Source organism: Eleutherodactylus coqui, chromosome 8 (genome assembly GCF_035609145.1).
Source record: "Eleutherodactylus coqui strain aEleCoq1 chromosome 8, aEleCoq1.hap1, whole genome shotgun sequence".
NCBI lineage: Eukaryota > Metazoa > Chordata > Amphibia > Anura > Eleutherodactylidae > Eleutherodactylus > Eleutherodactylus coqui.
The window spans coordinates 185607478-185627670 of NC_089844.1; the positions used below are offsets into that span (position 1 = coordinate 185607478).

At 49.3% G+C, this 20193-nt stretch overlaps 1 protein-coding gene across 2 annotated transcripts in view; it reads right to left on the minus strand.

Moving 5' to 3' along the window:
• The window catches only part of INPP1 (inositol polyphosphate-1-phosphatase), a 28849-nt gene that overhangs the window by 4353 nt on the left and 4303 nt on the right, over positions 1-20193 (minus strand). For both annotated transcript variants that reach the window (XM_066577092.1, XM_066577093.1), the window contains exons 2-5: positions 12497-12713; positions 10513-10573; positions 8522-8722; positions 5370-5544 (exon numbers count right to left, since the gene is read on the minus strand). In XM_066577092.1, the coding sequence (XP_066433189.1) occupies positions 5370-5544; positions 8522-8722; positions 10513-10573; positions 12497-12700 (641 nt within the window). In that variant the 5' untranslated portion in view covers positions 12701-12713. The remainder of the gene's footprint in view (positions 1-5369; positions 5545-8521; positions 8723-10512; positions 10574-12496; positions 12714-20193) is intronic.

Below are 20193 nucleotides of genomic sequence, written 5' to 3' on the forward strand. Positions count from 1 at the left end.
TGGATACCCTCAGCAGTGGGCCCGGCTGTCTCTTCCCCCTGCTCCTCCTCAGGCTCCTCCCCCTCCTCAACACGCTGAGATATAGACATGAGGATGCTCTGACTATCCGGCGACATACTGTCTTCCCCCGCCTCCGTTTCTGAGCGCAAAGTGTCTGCCTTTATGCTTTGCAGGGAACTTCTCAAGAGGCATAGCAGAGGAATGGTGACGCTAATGATTGCATCACCGCTCACCATCTGGGTAGACTCCTCAAAGTTTCCAAGGACCTGGCAGATGGCTGCCAACCAGGCCCACTCTTCTGTAAAGAATTGAGGAGGCTGTCTCCCACTAAACCGCCCATGTTGGAGTTGGTATTCCACTATAGCTCTACGCTGCTCATAGAGCCTGGCCAACATGTGGACGTAGAGTTCCACCGTGTGGGCACGTCGCACAGCAGTCAGTGCACTGGCAGATTAAACCGATGTTGCAGGGTCCGCAGGGTGGCAGCATCCGTGTTGGACTTGCAGAAATGTGCGCTGACTCGGCACACCTTTCCGAGCAGGTCTGACAAGTGTGGGTAGCTTTTCAGAAACCGCTGAACCACCAAATTAAAGACGTGGGCCAGACATGGCACGTGCGTGAGGCTGCCGAGCCGCCACCAGGTTACGGCCGTTGTCACACACGACCATGACCGGTTGGAGGCTCAGCGGCGAAAGCCAGCGGTCGGTCTGCTCTGTCAGACCCTGCAGCAGTTCGTGGGCCGTGTGCCTCTTCTCTCCTAAGCTGAGCCGTTTCAGCACGGCCTGCTGACGCTTGCCCACCGCTGTGCTGCCGTGCCGCGCGACACCGACTGCTGGCGACGTGCTGCTGCTGCTGACACATCTTAATTGCGAGACAGAGGTTGCGTAGGAGGAGGGTGGTTTAGTGGAGGAAGCATACACCGCCACAGATATCAGCACCGAGCTGGGGCCCGCAATTCTGGGGGTGGGTAGGATGTGAGCGGTCCCAGCCTCCACTAAATTCACCCAATGTGCTGTCAGGGAGATATAGTGGCCCTGCCCGCCTGTGCTTGTCCACGTGTCCGTTAAGTGGACCTTGCCAGTAACCACGTTGGTGAGGGCGCGTACAATGTTGCGGGAGACGTGGTTGCGCAGGGCTGGGACAGCACATCGGGAAAAGTAGTGGCGACTGGGAACCGAGTAGTGCGGGGCCGCCGACGCCATCATGTTTTTGAAAGCCTTCGTTTCCACAAGCCTATACGGCAGCATCTCCAGGCTGATCAATTTGGCTATGTGCACGTTTAACGCTTGAGCGTGCGGGTGCGTGGCGGCGTACTTGCGCTCAAACAGTTGCGCTAGCGATGGCTGGACGCTGCGCTGAGAGACATTGCTGGATGGGGCCGAGGACAGCGGAGGTGAGGGTGCAGGCCGGGAGACAGTCGTGCCTGTGTCCTGAGAGGGGGGTTGGATCTCAGTGGCAGGTTGGGGCACAGGGAGAGGCAGTGGTGCAAACCGGAGGCGGTGAACGGCCTTCGTCCCACCTTGTGGGGTGCTTGGCCATCATATGCCTGCGCATGCTGGTGGTGAGGCTGGTGGTGGTGGCTCCCCGGCTGATCTTGGCGCGACAAACCTTGCACACCACAGTTCGTCGGTCGTCTGCACTCTCAGTGAAAAACTGCCAGACCTTAGAGCACCTCGGCCTCTGCAGGGTGGCATGGCGCGAGGGTGCGCTTTGGGAAACAGTTGGTGGATTATTCGGTCTGGCCCTGCCTCTACCCCTGGCCACCGCACTGCCTCTTCCAACCTGCCCTGCTGCAGCACTTGCCTCCCCCTCTGAAGACCTGTCCTCAGTAAGCTTAGCAAACCAGGTGGGGTCAGTCACCTCATCGTCCAGCTGCTCTTCCTTCGAATCCTCTGTGCGCTCCTCCCTCGGACTTACTGCCCTTACTACTACCTCACTGATAGACAACTGTGTCTCATAGTCATCATCCTCCTCACACACTGAAAGCTCTCGAGACGGTTGCCGGAAGTCCCCAGCCTCATCCCCCGGACCCCGGGAACTTTCCAAAGGTTGGGCATCGGTCACGACATACTCCTCCGGTGGGAGAGGAACCATTGCTGCCTAATCTGGGCAGGGGCCTGAGAACAGTTCCTGGGAGTCTGCCTGCTCCTCAGAATGTGTCATTGTAATGGAGTGAGGAGGCTGGGAGGAAGGAGGAGCAGCAGCCAGAGGATTCAGAGTTGCAGCTGTGGACGGCGTAGAAGACTGGGTGGTCGATAAAGTGCATCCAGCAATCTCTGCCATCCACGACAGGACCTGCTCACACTGCTCAGTTTCTAATAAAGGTCTACCGCGTGGACCCATGAATTGTGAGATGATTCTGGGGACCCCAGAAACTTGCCTCTCTCCTAATCCCGCAGCAGTCAGCTGCGATACACCTGGACCAGGAGCTCGGCCTGTGCCCACACCCTGACTTGGGCCTCCGCGTCCTCATCCATGTCCTCTAGGCCTACCCCTACCCCTCAGCATGGTGTATTACGAGTAGAGCAGAAACAGAATGCTGTAATTAAATGTGCCGCCTATTGGCCTGTGGTTGAAGGCTGACTTCGCTTACGGAACGCACAGCAGAGCCAGGAAACAATTATGCGCAAGCCTGTAGTGAGACCTAGGTGCGTATGACTGAGCTACTGGAATTCACAGCGAAGAACCAGTCAAGTGGCCAAAGGCCAGTGGTAGGCCTTAAGCATTTTGCTTCAATTTTTTAAAATGATGAGGTGAAAAACCAGACAGACACCGTATGCAGCGTATACATGTATACTCTTTCCCTCTGGCGGGATGACGGCGATCATGTAACGGACACAGCAGAGCCAGGAAACAATTATGTGCAAGCCTGCTGTAACACTTAGCTGGGTAATAATGAGCGACTGCTACCCCCAGCAGACACGCAGGAAACTGAAGACGGTCACAGGCAGGCCAAATATAGTATTTTTTTCCAATTTTTGGGAAAAAGCCCACTGCCTATATAGCCTGTATATGGATTTCCCTGTTGAGGATGACTGTGGTTATTGAAAGCACAGTGCAGCCAGAAAAAATTATGCGCAAGGCTGCAGTAACACCTAGCTGGGTATTAATGAGCGACTACTACCCCCAGCAGACACGCAGTAAACTGAACACGGTCACAGGCAGCCCAAAGAATTTTTTTTTCCAATTTTTTTGAAAAAGCCCACTGCCTATATAGCCAGTATCTCTCTTTCCCTGTACCACTGTCCCTGCCTCACCGGTACTGCCCCTATACTCAGTAAAATGACTGAAGGACGCTATGGTCTGCACGTCTGATATACAAAAAAAAAAAAAAAAAAAATGTGCAAAACTGCTAAAAGCAGCCTCAACAGTACTGCACACGGTCAGATGTGGCCCTAAGAAGGACTGTTGGGGTTCTTGAAGACGAAGATAACAGCCTAACACTCCCTATAGCAGCTACAGCAGGATGGCACTTTCCCTAAGGTCTCTCAGCGTGCATCTGTGGCGAGCCGCGGGCGGCCCCAGTTTATATACTCGGGTGTCACCCGATTTCCCCAGCCACTCACTGCAGGGGGGTGGGATAGGGCTGGAACTTCAAAGGAGGAAGTTGTAATACCTTCCCTGTGTTTCTATTGGCCAGAAAATGGCACAAAATTTTCTGGGAAGAAAATGGAAGTGACTAGAACATCGCATGGTGCTCGTCTCGAGTAACGAGCATCTCGAGTACCCCAATACTCGAACGAGCATCAAGCTAGGATGAGTATGCTCGCTCATCTTTAATTATAATAGATCTATCCATCCATCAGGGCTCCATACTTGTGCTAGTTCTTCTGTGTAATTACTATGCTTATTGTACTAGCTGCACACCTTTATGATCAGCTGGTCATGCTGTATACTCTGAGCAAACATCCCATGTCAGCTAGCTATATAAGCTGCACCACTCAACCCCGAAGAGGCTTTTGATATAGTGAGGAGGTATTAACCCTTTCCAATCCATTTTTTCTCATCCATTCTCCCCAGCTCCAAATAAATTGGAGCTGGGGAGAATGGATGAGGAAAAAAAACAAACAAACAAAAAAAAAAAACACATTTCCCTGCACCCTCCTGAACTGACAGTTCAGGAGGGTGCAGGTGCTCACTACACCGTGGAGGGACCTGCTTACCTGTCCGTTGTCTTTCGCATTCTCTCTTCGGCCTCCCAGCTCGGCGATCACATGACTGCTGGGGTCAGGTGGCACCCAGCGATCACATGATCGCCGAGCCGGGAGGCAGAAGAGAATGCTGAAGACACCGGACAGGTAAGCAGGTCCCCCCACGGTGCAGGCTTCCAGCTTGGTGTTCATGTGACCGCTGGCGGTCAGGTGACACCAGCGGTCACATGATCGCCGGCCAGAATCTCTATGCATTACAGAGCGCTATGTAATGTGTAAAGGAGAAGGCAGAAAGGGTTTTTAGGTGCTGGATGAGGATCCGTGCAAGAGTGCATCTGCACCCGATGAGTCTGATGACTGGGTGCAGATGGACTCCTGCACTGCAGTGTTGGGCCTGTCCTGACATCGGCGCTGTGGAGGGAAATGTCAGGGCAGGCCTGACATTGGATTGGAAAGAGTTAAGTGTTGAGTGGTGCCTATAGCTGGCTGACATGTGATGTTTGAGTACACTGCATGACCAGTAAATATTGCATTAGCTGCGCATCTTTCCTAGTAATTACACAGAGGAACTGTTTCAACAAATATGTTCGTCAATAATGCAATTTTTTTTTTGTGCGTTTTGAGAAGGAGTTCTTCTTGCAGAAGCGTGGAGCCCTGATGGGTGGGAGATTTTCCCCCTCCTTGGCAGGGGTTTACCTGTCCTGGTGATGAATATATTAGACTAGTTCTGTGTCTGGCTGCTATTAATAAGGTGCAGGTTTCTTCAAAACTCCTGCAGATACACACAGCAGACATCACTAATCAATCACGCCTGACACTACCTTATGGTGCTGCAAAAACATGGTGGGGAGGCTCTAAATGGAGCACAGCGGTGCACATCTGGGACATTAGCATCTCAAACAAGAACATCTGATGCGGCCTGGGATTGCATTCAGATGCATAGTGGCAGTAGGTACTGGTGTATCAGGATTTCTAGTTTTAATTTTATGGTCTACAAAAAGTACACGGACCGGTCTGAGGAGGCGATTTGGATTCTAACGTTAAATACAAGGTTCCCGTTTGGCTGCAGGATTTAATGTATTTGTATTACATTTATACTTGTACGTATTCACATTTGCACAGGACTCCTTATCTAATGCTGATTGGTTACAAGGAGGGTTACACTGCATTAAACAATTGCAAGGAAGGAAAAACAAAAAAAAACAACATTTTACTTACTGGAGTGTTCCAGGATCCTTTATAGCAAAAGGTTGATTAACGACGCCCATTATTGGATGTCCTGAGTCCATAAGAAAGACTCCTATGAGTACAGTTACACACTGAAGACCTTTCGGATAGATGCCCGCCTCCGGCTGAATATCTCCTGATCCTTTAATATATTGGTAGGTGGAGTCTGAAATCAGAAAAAGTAAATATATAGTTATATTGTTAAAGGGTATCCGGAGACAAGGTTCTCTCAGGTTTTTACCCATCCACTGGATAGGTGAACACAGATAGACCAGTGGGGGTCTAACTGCTGGGACCCCCACAGATCCTGAAAATGGTGGTCCAGTTGGTCTTGTAGAGAACAGATATTGGAGGCGCAACACCACTTGAATGAGCGCCGAATGCCCAAACTCTGCAATCTCTGGTGCGCTCGTTGAAATGAATGGAGCGGCGGTGTATATGAAAGACATCTGTCTGCTTGGAGCCAACATGACACCCAGCGATGTATTAGGTTTCACATATGCAGAGCATGGGTGATACCCCTTTAACATTTATGAGAGTAGGGGTGGCTTAAACTGGTATTCCCATCTTGGGAATCCTATTTCAATGTGTTTTTTTAAATCACAAACACAATGCGCTCACCCATAGGTTTCCTTTTCGAGTGCTCTGTTCTCCAGATACTGCAGATATTGATTCCACTGATTACTGCTTATTGCCAGGGAAAAACAGACCAGCTCTCCTCTAGAAGGAAATGGAGCATAGCGGTAGCTGGTAGCCAGGCCAAAAGCTAGTGTGCATGCGCTCCTGAGATCCCAGCCACCAGACTGAGATGTAGGAAGTCCGTGAGCACCGACCACCTCTGGTCTTTTTCCCTGGCAACGAGCAGTAAACAATTAGAGGAATCAAAATCTGCAATATCTGGAGAACGGAGCGTTTTAGAATCAAACATCTTATGAGTGAGCGCGTTTAAGATGTAAAAAAAACCCCCACATTTGAAATAGAATCCTCAAGATGGGAATAGCCCTTTACCACAACATGACATTACGTTTCAACAGTTTAATCGAACAGTGCATCCCCAAATCCCTCCCTGACATGTGATGTACAGAGGGGTCAGGAAGCACAGGGCGATTCAAACAGCAGAAGTAAAGCAGATTTCTCCCTACATGATGTGATCTACAGCAACCAGAATGACATGAAAAGATAGAACGCTGCAGGTTTTTGATGCACCTTAGAGAGGTTCCATGTGGGCGCCGTTGGCGATATGGCAGATGCCAGGTCGGTAGTTCAGTTCTGACCAGACGTGTCCTGGCGTATCTTCCATTCTAGGTCATCTAGTGTCACCGACGGAGCCCACATGGAACCTCTGTAAGGAGCATCAAAAACCAGAACCGTTCTCTTTTCATGTCACTCTGGCTGCTGTGTGTCATGTAGGAAGAAATCAGCTTTACTTCATTGTTGTACTTGCCAACATCTGCTCTCATTTCCATGTATCCTGTGGGCTCAGGGACAGACTTACACACACATTTACATTTGAATGTTCTAGTTTTTATTCTTTTCATCTCCAAAAGAAAAAGTTGGAGCCACTCAGGAGAAAGAACAACAATGTGCTTGACTTGACAGATATTACATTAGCGAACACAATTAGGTGTTACAAGGTATCCCTCCAAATCGGCTGCTAACTGGGTTTGTGTACTTGTGCATGGGGCTAATTTCTGCAGGAAGGATAGCTTAATTTACACTAGTGGCCAACCTTAGTATCGTAAGCCTAGCTGAAGGGTTTGGGAACTTGGCCTGCAATACCAACCCTGGCCACTGTAGTGGGAATAGAGCTGTTCTTCCTGCAGAAATCAGCTAATTGTATGAGAGTATATTGACCCAGCGAATAGCTGATTGGCAGGGTTCCCAAGTGGCAGAACTCTAATCTATTATTGATGGCCTATCCTGCTGATAGGCTTAGTAGTTTATAACTGACAACCCCATTAAGGACAGGACATTTCAAGACAGAAGTCAGAATGGTGAATTATGCATTTACTAGTGGCAAAGAGAAAAGAACCTTAGGAGGAATCTTCTGGGGAGGTCTGCTAAATGATAACTCAAATAATTTTGAGTTTTCATAACTTTTCAATGTTAAAGTCTTGAATCCAGGCAGAGCTCCTAAGTGCCCAAGTATGGGGGAAGGGGGCTGTATGCTACTCTATAGTTTGCTACTGGCATTCAGTCATTCAATGCTGGTTACATGAGAGCAGGAGGCTTACCCACAGGGCAACCATTTAACACAATAGCTCCTTGGGTTGCCCGCTCGCTCCTGCTCAAGGAGAATTATGGGGCAGGATGGTGCAGACAGCCCCGCCAGGTTGGCCTGCTGATGAGAAAGTCTGGGGAGGACAATCAGCTGGTACACTGAGGGCTCGCCCGGGAAAGGCAGCACAAGGCATCCATCAGGGTAGGTAACTGCAGGGGATGCTTCTTTGCTGACTGCTAATGACAGGGAGTTTAGGTAGTGTTTTAACCCCTTAGTGACATGGACTATTTTGGTCCTGAGGATGCAACTATTTTTTTTTGCGCTGTGTGAGACTTAAATCTGTGGATGTATGATAGCAATGATAGTACATTGCAATACTTCTGTACTGCAATATATGATCACTACTACTAACAGCAATCCTGTTGCCATGGCAACCAATCCCTCTGAACCTTTTACATGCCCCGATCAACTTTGCAAATGGTTAACAGTGGTGGTCAATGTAACAAGGCTGTTTGTCAGTCAGTCTGCTCTAACCGTGGATGGTGCAGGCTCAGCCTCTGACCCGCAGCATCCATAAGACGTATGCTTACGTCCCTTTGCGGGAACGGCTTCCCACCCAGGACATATGTTTAAGTCATAAACAAAGTGCCAATGGAGTAAGATGTCAGTCTGGCACAAGTTATGGAGGCAGTTCTTTCTGTGCTGGGCAAAGTGCTCTATGAATGCTCTGCCCAAACAATAAGGAAGTGGTCAGGGGGGCTCTGGCATTGTTGCACCCCACCCTCCCTGACTCTGGAGTATCAGATGCAGGACATTTTTAGCAATACTTTGTCTTGCTAAAAGTAGTATTATGGTCCTTGAGAAAATACAGTAATTGCCTGAAATGTAAGAAGTGTAGATGTCAGCTAGGTGCTCAACTCACCAATAGGATCCACCCAGACAGCAATGTTATCTAGAGGGACAGTCACTTTGACAGCATCTAAAGCCATGTCCGTCAGCGTCACTTCCTGGTGAACAGCCCTCGCTAAGGTCTGTGCTGCAAGCTGGTTGTCATCCAGTACCTTCTGCAGTAGGCTGGCCGTTTCCTCCTCCGAAGAGCAAACCTTAACGATAATTTTCTCTCCTACCAGTAAATAAAAGTGACATAAAATATACATTTTACTACTATATTGAAAATAAGTGCTATAGATTAAAGGAACCGGTCAGCACATCCAAGCGCCTACAGAAGGCCGTTGTAGAGCCGCTTCACAGACTTGCAGGTTTTCTCACGCCTTGTGTATCACCCCTATTCCTGCAGAAACCTATGTTTAAAATGTGCCGCTCTGCATGTAGATTGCGGCCAAATGGGCCGGACAGTCTTTTCTGGTGATTGATTCGAAAGATCGCCCCTTTGCCTCCGTTAGGGTAGTTGTGCATCCACCATGAGGATATAGTAGAGGAGTGCGCAGAAGTCTGCCCAAAAATGGGCCATCTGATCTGCACATGTGCCGGTCCACTTCACGGCGTATGCTCAAGATTTCAGCTGTCCTGAAGATGATATAACCTACAACATCCACCTAGCAGAGGCAGAGAGGGGTGGGCTTTTCAATCAATCGCCGGTCGAGAGAGAGGTGGTCCGGCCCACCTAGCAGACCACTCGGCTGAAGCTTGCATGCAGCGCAGCACATTTTAACCATGTATTTCTGCAGCTATGGATTATACATTAGGCATAAGAAAAGGAGTTTGTAAAACGGAAAAAACAAAACAAAAAAAAGTTTGCTGTCTGCATCTTTTGACCCCATAACTATTTTTTCTTCAAATGGAGTTGAGGCTTTTCTTTGTGAGGTGACCTGTAGTTTTTGGTAAGATGACTTTGACTGCCCTTTACTTACTTGGAAATGGAGTGACCAAAAATAAACAATTCTGGCACTGTGTGTTTCCCTTCTGTTTGTGTTCACCGTTTGGGATTAATAAAGTGATTTTTGAATAAACTGGACTTTTACAAAACACAAGATACCATTTAAAAAAAAAAATTGTATACAACAACCAGGAAAAGGGCTTTTAAAATGTGATCTTTTTTTTAAAAGAATAAATTACACTTTTCCCCTTTAGTCCCCATAGAGACTTGAACTTGCATTATATTATAGAAACTATCAAACAAATGCAATACTATGGTATTCTGTGAGGCATTTTATTAGGCTGTGTCACAAGCATGTCTTAATAGGGGATTATTCATGGCAACCATGGGGGACATCATAATCCTAAATTGGGACATTTAAATGCCACTGACCAGCTAAGTGTTAAAATGACCCTCTGAGCAGCCTGGAGACAAAAACGGTCACACCAGCTTCTCCAGCTACCTGATGTTCACTGTATTAGTATGCATTGGTAGTCTGAGACACTACCCACTGATCTGATGGTCCAGCACTGATCATACGGCCAACACTGTTTAATCAAAGCAGGTATTGTGTCTTATTGCGGTGTAGGACTTTGGCCTATAGGATCTGTCTTTGGCTGGATCAGAGGCATGAAACAGTCTTCCGGGTCAGCTAAGTGTCATAGCAACCCATCAGCATCCCACAATTACACTGCAGTGGTCCGATGGTTGGCAAAAAGCCCCCTCAGTCAGCCTTTTACATGCAGAGGTCACCTTGACTGCAGCATGTAAAGAGTTAACGTCCGGCTTCCAGAAGGCCAAGCTCCAGCTCCCACTGGCACAGGAGACCCGTCTGCACTCATCTTCTTCTTATGTGCTGTAAGAAGGCATATGTATTGAATGAGGCCCCTTAGGGACCACCATAAACAGGTGTATTGGCGGTCACTAAGGGGTATTAGAAAAAGAAAGTAAAACTCTGATGTGAACTATTGCTCATCTCTTGTATAAAGCACTAAAAAAATAATAGGCTGCCCAAGTAGGAATGTAGCATTACTTACCGAGCTCATTGGTGAATTCGTTGGATTCTTCTCCCCTCACGTTCTTCTCTAAACCTGGAAACTAAAACACACAGTCAATACAATATATCATGCCGTGTCCCCTTGTTCTCCTGCTCCCCAAGGCCACGTCTATGTGGGGTGAAGACCTTGTGGATTTTCTGCAGCAGAGTTGTGCCTGGAAAAGCTGCAGCGTTTACAGTAACGGTGGGCTATATTCATTCTCACTCACAAGCCGGCAGGGCGGAGGGGGGCCGTTGACCTGCCGGACAGACACTTGCTGCAGATTCATGATGGAATTGTAGTAAAATGCTGTGGAACTACATCCGTAGTGGCCAGACCTTGAGAGGATCTGGTATATCAGGAGGGGGTCAGATGCACCAAGGTGAGACAGTCAGCGGATCTCCGCTCTGGCCAATAGTAGGGAGTCCCTCGAAGACTTACATATGACCCAGTATGTGAAGAGGGGTCTCTGCAAGAGACGACCCTGTTAAAGCGAATGCCCAGTAGTTTCTTATTCATTAGTCCAAGGTTCTGTGCCGATTAGCATCATAATATCTCCCCAACGTGGATGAAGCTCCAGTCGGTAAGCGGATCGGTTCTGATGCTGTGAACTGGACCCCCACTGAACTTACATTGACAATCTGTCCTATGGACAGGCCAGCAATATCATAGTCTACGAAAAAAAAACCTATAAGTGATATTCCGAGACCAAAGTCAAATTCCAAAATAGTAATAAATCTCAGTGCTATAGTAAATCCATCCATTACATTCTCTGCCTCTTCTGCAGCATCCGCTGAGCTCTGTTTGCATCAGTTACCTCCTGATCAGCCCTCCTGGGCTTCACCATTACATCTACCATAATCTTCTGGGCTGCATCTCTGCCTGTTCACTCCATATCTCCTCCCACACACAGCTCATGAATAAGTCCCACACACTAAACCCATGATAGTCCGTCTTGTTGTTTCACAAAGTCAAAGAGGAAAAAGCCTATATCACATTGCAACAGCTGTAACCCACTTTCCTACAGAAATTAGACAGCCATTCTTACTGCAGTGGTCAGGCTTGGTAATGCAGGCAGTTCTCATTGAAATGAATCGAAACTTGGCCAACAATACCAAACCTGGCCACTGTAATAAGAACGGAGCTATCTGCTTCCTGCAAAAGAGAAAAAAAAAATATCAGCCAAGTGCACAAGCCCAGAAAACAATTTATCGGTGGGGTTCCAGGATGAATGAGCTGCACTGATCTACTACTGGAGATCTGGCCCAGGGATGAACCATCTTGTGATTCTTTAGAGTGGTACAACTACCATAACTTAGAGCTCAGAGTAAACTAAACTAAATACCAGACCACCATTTGTGCGCTTTCCAAAGTTACCTTAAACTCACAGCCCATGGGCACCGCATCCGTGTGACCAAACACACGCATATGCTCTATTCTCGAGCAAGACTCACACCGAAATAGAACAGGTTGCGATGTTTCCGTCTCCCAGGGAGAGAAAGGTCGCCTATGTAAATACAGCCGTCGCAAATAACTGGTTGTATTCTCATGCGAGTTTTGGGCGTCACGCAATGCGCACAACATGCATGATTTTCTTGCCCGTGTGGACGCACCCTCATTTAGAACACACACTTTGAAGTCTTCCTGTTTGAATGGAGCTCTAGAGTGAGGTGGGCTGCACTGGGGTCTCCCTGCTTGCAGAAACAAGGACAACCGCCCCCCTATCCATAAGCAGGGAGAGCCACTGACTTCTCATATCACCGGTGGGAGAGACCCACCTCTGACTCTACAGCTCCACTCCTGACTCAGACAGCCAAATGTCAAACACTGTAGCCTCTCCGAACACCTCCATGGGGCGCTGTGCAGACCTGTCGCGTGTCCCTGCTGCTGCCGGCAGTTCAGGCAGCACAACCCCGCTGACAGGTTCCATTTAACATACAATGGCTGACATCCAAAGCAGACGAGGCATCTCATTACTCCTCACCTTTTTTCCAAGATCATGTTTAATCACTTCCTGCACCAAGACGTCGGCCAAGGTCTTAAAGTCTGTAAGAAACTTCTTATTCTTCTCGTCTTCTTTTTTCTCTTCAATTAGGAGCTGGAACAGAGCCTCTTCCTGCCGGCAGGCCCGAGCGATGCGTGCGGCCTTCTCAGAAGCACGTAGCAACTCTTGGAGAAGTTCAGACATCTTTTAGACGCTCCTATGAATGGTGAGATAAAGTCGTTATTACTACAGGAGCGCCAAAACTAATGGGATTCAATGCAAGGCGAAAATCTGTGAAAAATGGAATTCTGTCATTTCACTCCCTCCAACTGTGGCAGATGCAGCTGCTCCGAGCCGGTACCACAGTGGTCTAGGCCGGGGGCCACTGGCAATAATGCCCAATTATTTAGCTCCATCCTAGGTGCTCAACAATGGAAAGAAAAGTGTTGGTCCAGAATTGGCACCAAATGGACCCCATTCACTATAACAGGGTCTGTTCAGCATTTTTTTTTTTTGAAGGGGGGGGGGGGTGAATTCAGGAAAATTTTATTTAAGGTGCACAGCGGATTCTGGCTGTGACCCCGGCCAGCAACCCTGCGTACCTGAATTTCTTGTATTGTACATGACCGTGGCAGCTCGCCATCGGTCATGTGCAGTCCAGTTCTCTTTCTTTGCCCGTTTGTATTTCCTGCGCTGCCATTTAGTGACGACGCGGGTACCAGCGTCCGATTTGCAATGTTAATTGTGTATGGGCCGCAAGTTGGATGGCCTCCATTGACTACAATGGAGGCCATATGCACGGAACCCACAGCAAAATAGAGGATGCTGCAGTTTTTCCTCCGCTCACAAAACACGAATTCGTATCCATGAGTGAGAGCAAAAAAAGCTATTGCACATGTTTTATAGTGCCTGCATTTTCGTTCAAAAGTATTTTATTCGCATAGTTTCAACAATATAAACATTTGTCAGTCATTTGCTAGCAGTTTGAAATGGCACTCCGTTGTCTTGACAAAAGTAAATAAATTCTTTACACTTCTAAAACGTCGACTATGCGTCTCTTTTCCTACTTGGACAGGTTATACTGACTAAGGAGAATAATCTTATACTACAACATAAACCTAACTATAGAAAACACAGGGGGGGTTCAAGAAAAGAAAAAAAAAAAAAAAAAAAAAGGGGGGGGGAGAGGGAGTAGGGTTAGATGGGGGTGCTATGGGCGGTAGGACTTTGGCACCAGTTTGGACATGGTTTGAGGCGGTAGGGCCCAGCCCCGGGTAGCACCGTGCCCTGGTCCCGAGCGCCGCCTGAGGGAGCCCCCCTCATATTTTGGTTCAAATAAGTTTTTATTGTATATAAGTCTGGCATGTAGTTGTTTAACTTAAGCCTTGCATGGAATGGAGATAAACTTTAGAAGGATCTGTGGGGACGAGAGGGGAGAAAAAAGAGGGGTATTGTGGAAATAGAGCGAGTCCACCCTGAGAAATTCCGTCGGCTGACGGGAGTAACGCTGTAATTACTTCAACAAACATCATCCTCTCCTCTCCTCTAGCTTTATGTGGAATTCAAGTCTGGGTGTTGATCTCGAACTCGTTTGGGATTGTAGAGGGGGATCCCCTTTTCCCATCGGGTAGGCTTAACTCAACTAAACACTGACACTCACGTAGACGTTTGGGGGGGAGGGAAGACACTAACCATTAGGGGGCAGAAGATAAGGATGTGTGTGAAGGGTAGGGGGGGAGGGATCAGGGTCAGGAGGCGTTCCTGGGCAGCTACCTCTAGTCGCTAGCCCGAGTAGGGGGTTGGCCGACTGATCCGTGAACTATCCAGCCTTTGAGGTCGTCTGAGTCTCTAAACGCGACCCATGGTTGCCACGTCCTACAGTATGTTTCCCAGGATTTCGGGTCGTCAGCCCCCAATTCGTCAAATCTCATGAGGGCATGGAGTTCCTCGACCCACATGCCCCTGGTTGGGATAGTTGAGGATCGCCAGAACCTTGGGATAAGTCTTCTCACTGCTATTATGAAGTGTTTTAGGATGCTTGATTTAGCAGTTCTTATGTTGCCTGGGAGCAGTGAGAGCAGGGCCATTCTTGGAGACATGGTTACCTCTGAGTGGTTGATATGGTTATAAAGTTTAGTTACCTTTTCCCAGAGGTCGGCCACTGGATGGCATTCCCACCATATGTGGGTCATTGTGCCTCTGCTCCCACTGCATCTCCAGCACAAGGGAGATACCTGGGGGAGGATCCCTTGAAGGTAGTCGGGGGTCCTGTACCACCTAGAGACTATTTTGTAATTGAGATCTTGGACCTTACCTGCTGAGGAAAGCTTATGGGTTAGGGCCCAGATTTTGTTCCAATCCTCATCGGTAAAGTCCTCCCCTAGTTCCCGTTCCCAGGCCCCTCTGTAGTTCGGAGCCTCTTCCTCCATCTCCCGATCCAGTAGCAACTTGTAGAGTGTGGAAATCATGTGCCTCTGACTTAGGTCCGACATACAGAGTTGTTCAAACGCCTTTAGGGGCGCCGTCAGGTTTTCTTTCGGTGTCAGCGAGCTCACAAATCCTCTCAATTGCAAATACTGAAGCCAGAATCCTGGCTGAGATGGGTGCTGGTTTAGGATCTCGGTCATGGGTTTCAGACCCATCTGAGACACTACGTCCCTCACTCTGGGGAGCGGGTCTACTGAGATGGCCAGCAGGCCCTTCTGTCTTAAAGTTGCGTCAAATGAGGGGTTTGCCAGAAGCGGGGTTAGAGGGCCTGGGACAGAGACCAGTCCATGTCTCGGGGCGAAACTCGCCCATGTTTTGAATAGGAGTAGTCCGAAGGGAGAGATGTTGGGGATGTGTTTTACCCCTTTGGGGGGGATCCAAGGAGCTCCGTATAGACCGTCTATTTCTCCCTCGTGTTCGATGTCGACCCAGAGTCTAGATCTTCTATTTTTGAGGATATCGTGCACGCAGTTTGCGATACTAGCCTTGTGGTAGAGGGAGAAGTCCGGTAGGCCTAGGCCTCCCCTTTCCTTACTCCTCGTCAGCAGCGAATATCGCATGCGCGGTTTACGTCCCCTCCAGACAAAGTCCGTGATCAAGGATCTGATTTTTTTCAGGAAGGTTCTTGGGAGCCCTATCGGGATAGTTTGGCATAGATAAAGGAATTTGGGCAGAACATCCATTTTGATTGCGTTTACCCGGCCGTTCCAAGAGAGGTATAGGGGACTCCACTTGCCCAGATCCCTCTCCAGATTTTCGGCAAAAGGGATGAAATTTAGTTTAAAGGAGAGTGATAGGTCGGTTGGAATGTTGGCCCCCAAATATTTTAGGTGAGAGCTGACCCAGCGGAACGGGAGCACCGATTTCAAGTGGGAGACCTCGGCCTGCGGAAGTGTGACGTTAAGGGCCTCTGACTTCTGCGCATTGATCTTATAATTATTAACCCTTCCAAACTTTTCAAATTCCTTTAACAGTACGGGCATACTGACTCGGGGGTTGGACAGGTACAGCAACAAATCGTCAGCAAATAGTGCCATTTTGTGTTCGGCGGAGCCGACCCTGATGCCTCTTATCGAATCGTTACTTCGGATGGCGTTAGCTAGGGTCTCCATGGTCAAAATATATAGGAAGGGGGAGAGGGGGCACCCCTGCCTTGTCCCGTTGCTGACTTTAAGTGGGTCTGACAGGGTCCCATTTACCCTGATCCTAGCTGTGGGGTCTTTGTAGAGCGCCATGATCCACTGGCGCATCCGTGGTCCTAGTCCGATTGCCCCCAGGGTGGCGGAGAGGAAGTTCCAGCTCACCCTGTCGAACGCCTTTTCGGCGTCGATTGACAAGAGGCATAAGGGTTTTTTTGATTCTTTGGCTCTGGCTATCAGGGACATCGTCTTGATGGTGTTGTCTCGTGACTCTCTGCCCGGGACAAAACCGACTTGCTCCAAATGAATCAGCTTTGGGATATGATTTTGCAGTCTATTTGCTATCAGCTTGGCGAACATCTTTATATCAACATTTATTAAGGATATTGGTCTGTAGCTTCCGCAGGCCGAGGAGTCCTTGCCCTGTTTAAGAATGATAGCGATGTGAGCTTGTAGTGCCTGTTGGGGGAACGGGTGTCCTCTATTTACTGCATTGAAGGCTTCCACGGCTATTGGAGAGAGCTCTTCAGCAAATAATTTGTAGAATCTAGCCGTGTAGCCGTCTGGCCCTGGGCTCTTGTTTACTTTTAGATTTTGGATTATGCCAAGTAGCTCTTGGGAAGAAAAATCTAGTTCTAGTTCGTCTGCCTCCGCTGGCGTCAGTCTCTTGGGGGCGTGGTTGGATAAGTAAGAATCTATTTCTCTCATAGGAGGTGATGTCGAGGATTGTGTGTCCTCATTTATATTGTATAGTTTATCATAGTAGGATTTAAATTCCTCTAGGATACCTTTGGTGTTATGTATTATGTGGCCGTTGGAGGATTGAATTTTGGTTATATATGAGAGTGGCGCTCTGGGGTGGAGGGTTCTGGCCAAATGGTTCCCGCATTTATCCCCATATTCAAAGGACCCTCTTCTGAGCCTGTCTCTGAGGGCCAGGGATCTTTGGTCCAGGATCTCAAGAATTTGCTGCCTGATAGAGGAGATCTCTGTTCTCAAGACTTCGCTTTGTTGACGTTTGTTATCAGCTTCTTTGGCCCTCAGGGATGCCAGTAGGCCTGAGAGGGTGGTGGATCTTTCTTTTTTGAGTCTGGCGCCTTGGGAGATTAGCACTCCTCTTAATAAACACTTAAGTGCCTCCCATTTAATTGGCGCAGGGGTTTGGTCTAGCTGGTGCGTCTCTTTAAAGGCTTCTATCTCCTTTCTTAATGCCGCGACGCAGATGGGGTCTCTCAGAAGATTGTCATTTAATCTCCAAGATTGGCATCTTGGAGTGGGGCCCCACCCCGCTAGGCTTCCGTATACAGGTGCATGATCTGACCACAGAATATCTCCGTGGGAGCAGGACGGAATGCTGTCTAGGAGACTGTGTGATATCAGGAGGTAGTCTATCCTGCTATAGGAGTTGTGAGCTGCTGAATGGAAAGTGAAGTCCTGCTTCTCTGGATGTAAGATTCGCCAAAGATCTACTAATTGCAGTGTGTCTAAATGTTTCTTGAGGGCCCTGGTTGCCGATCGGGAGACGGAGGACTTACCCGAGGAGGAGTCTGAGATGGGGTCCATTACCATGTTGAGATCTCCGCCCAGGATCACTCTCGACCCGTCCGCGAAGTTGGCTAGGGCCTTCAGTATTCTAATTCCGGCTGGAACTTGGTTCTGGTTTGGGAGGTAGATATTGGCGAAAGTTATTACAATGCCTAAAATTTCTAACTTAAGAAAAATATACCTGCCTCCAGGGTCGATCAATGAGTCGATTTGTTGGCTCTGAAGGGTCCTATGTAAGGCGATGGAAACTCCTCCCGCCTTTCTCAGGGGGTCAGGACCGTGTAGCCAGGAGGGATAGTAAGAGGAGGAGCAGGTGGGCACACACCCCGCTTTGAAATGGGTCTCTTGTAGCATGGCTACCATCACCTTTTTTCTATGGAGATGGTATATAAGCTGTCTTCTCTTCTGCGGGCTGTTCAGACCCTTAGTGTTATAAGAGCAGAAGGTTAGGTTTGCCATTTACAATTTGGTGAGAGGAGTGGGTATGTGCCTCCTGTCTCCCCCTGGGGGGGGAGGGGGGTAGGGTCGGACAGAAGGGTGACACATGAGGAAAGAGAAAGATGGGGGAAAACATAGGGGGCAACATAGAGCACAAATTTAAACATTAACAAAAGGGGGTCGCTATGTACCCCTTAGAACTAACAGTCTGCCTAACCTAGGCAGTTAATTACAGCTTCAATAGGCTGTAAACCCTAAGTGGGAGAGTGGGGGCCAGAGAGGGGCGGGCTCCTCCCGCTGACCAACCTCTCGTGTTGTGTTGTCCAGGTGTTTACCCGGACCTATCAATGATATATGTGGACAGAACCAGACCCGGCCAGGTCAGGTTTTCTCTGCATTGTTTTCCCGGTCCGGCGCCTCAGGTTTCGCCGGGCGGGAAGCCTCAAGATCAAGGGAGGGGGGGGGGGGGGCGCAAGTATGGCAGAAGCGGATGGGTGAGATGAAGAGCCAGGGTGAAAGCAGAGCATATAGCGCTATATTTATCAGTCCGGCTGATTCAGTCTCCCGTGTCGCCTCTGGTGTTGTTCCTCCCTTCCTTGTGGGGGTCTTTTCTGCCTCGTCTGGAGCTTTTTGTCGCAGTCTGCCAGGTGTTCCTGGGGGGCAACGTTGGGAGGGCACTTGGTGACGGCCAATCCGGAAGTCGGACCACTGGGAGTTCTAAGGTGCCTAGGAAATTTGGTAGATCCCCTAGGCCTCTGAAGGTTGTTGTCTTGCCGTTCCTTGTTGCGTGGAGCTGGAAAGGGAAACCCCAGCGGTACGGGATCTCTTTTTCTTGTAGAAGAGTCAGCAGGGGCCTTAGCGCCCTGCGCAGCTGTAGGGTTCGACGCGAGAGGTCTGGGAGGATCTGAATCGGGGAGCCCTTGTAGTTCAAGTCTTTGATGTGGCGCATTTTTTGTAGTATCAGGTCTTTATCCTTGTAAAAATGGATTCGGCAGATCACGTCCCTGGGTCTGCCGGGGTCAGAGGATTTAGGGCCGAGCGATCTATGGATTCTGTCCATTTCCATGGAGGAGGACTCTGGTCTTTTTAGTATATTATTAAAAAAGGACTGGGCCCAGGTTTCCAGTTGAGATGGTTCGATTTCCTCGGTGAGGCCTCTGATTCGCAGGTTATTCCTGCGGTGACGATTTTCCAAGTCGTCTATGTGGGTCTGCAAGTCCAGGATCTGTTGGGAATGTAAATGCAGTTCCTGGTTGTGGGATTCGAGTGTTTCAGTGACTTTCTCTTGAGCCTCCTCCACTGCCTCGACCCTCTGGCCTATTTGCCGAATCTCATGCTGAAGGGAAGCCACGTCTTCCTTGCGGGCTGCTTCTAGTTGTTGGAACAAAGCATCTATATGGTGCTGCGTCGGTAAGGCCTTCAGGTGCTTCTTCCAATCCCAGTTGTCCTCCTCCTCCGCCAGATGATGGGGGTTGGGGGCTGTGTTCTGGGCCAGTTGTCTGTGGGCGGGTGGATGCCTCTCTCTATGGCCGGTGTCGTCTTGAGCGTTTGGCCAGCGGGTGGTCTTGGGTTTGGTAGCGGGCTGGGGGTCGGTCTGTCTCAACTGTCTTGTGTTGCTTCTTTGTGGCTTTGGAGAGCCCTGGTTTAGTTGGGGCGTCGCAGTGCCTGCGCCTTTGGGGTGAGGACTGCTTGCAAGGCCGTTATTGGGGTCACTCTGCCCTGGGGATTGAGCTGCGGAGCTGTGTAGAAGTGGGGAGCTGCTCCGTGGCGGGGAGCTGGGTGCTGAGGACCCTCTTGGCAGGGGGGGATCTTGCTGTGGGGGTTCTTTCCCTTTCTCCATTCCTTGCGGGTGTCCCTGTGTAGTTTCGTCCCCCGCTTGCGGCTTGTTGCTCGTGGGGAGTGTTTTCTTGTCCCTCTGTGGCACAGGGGACCCCTCTGACGAGCTGGTCTGGTGGGGGCTTTCTGCCTCAGACATCCAGTGCCCTGTCGCTTTGTCCCCTGGAGTTCTATGCAGTACCACTGAGGGGGGGGGCTGTCTGAGCTCCGGGGAGCTCGGGCTCCGAGCTGCTGCTGTCTCCTCTCTCCCCT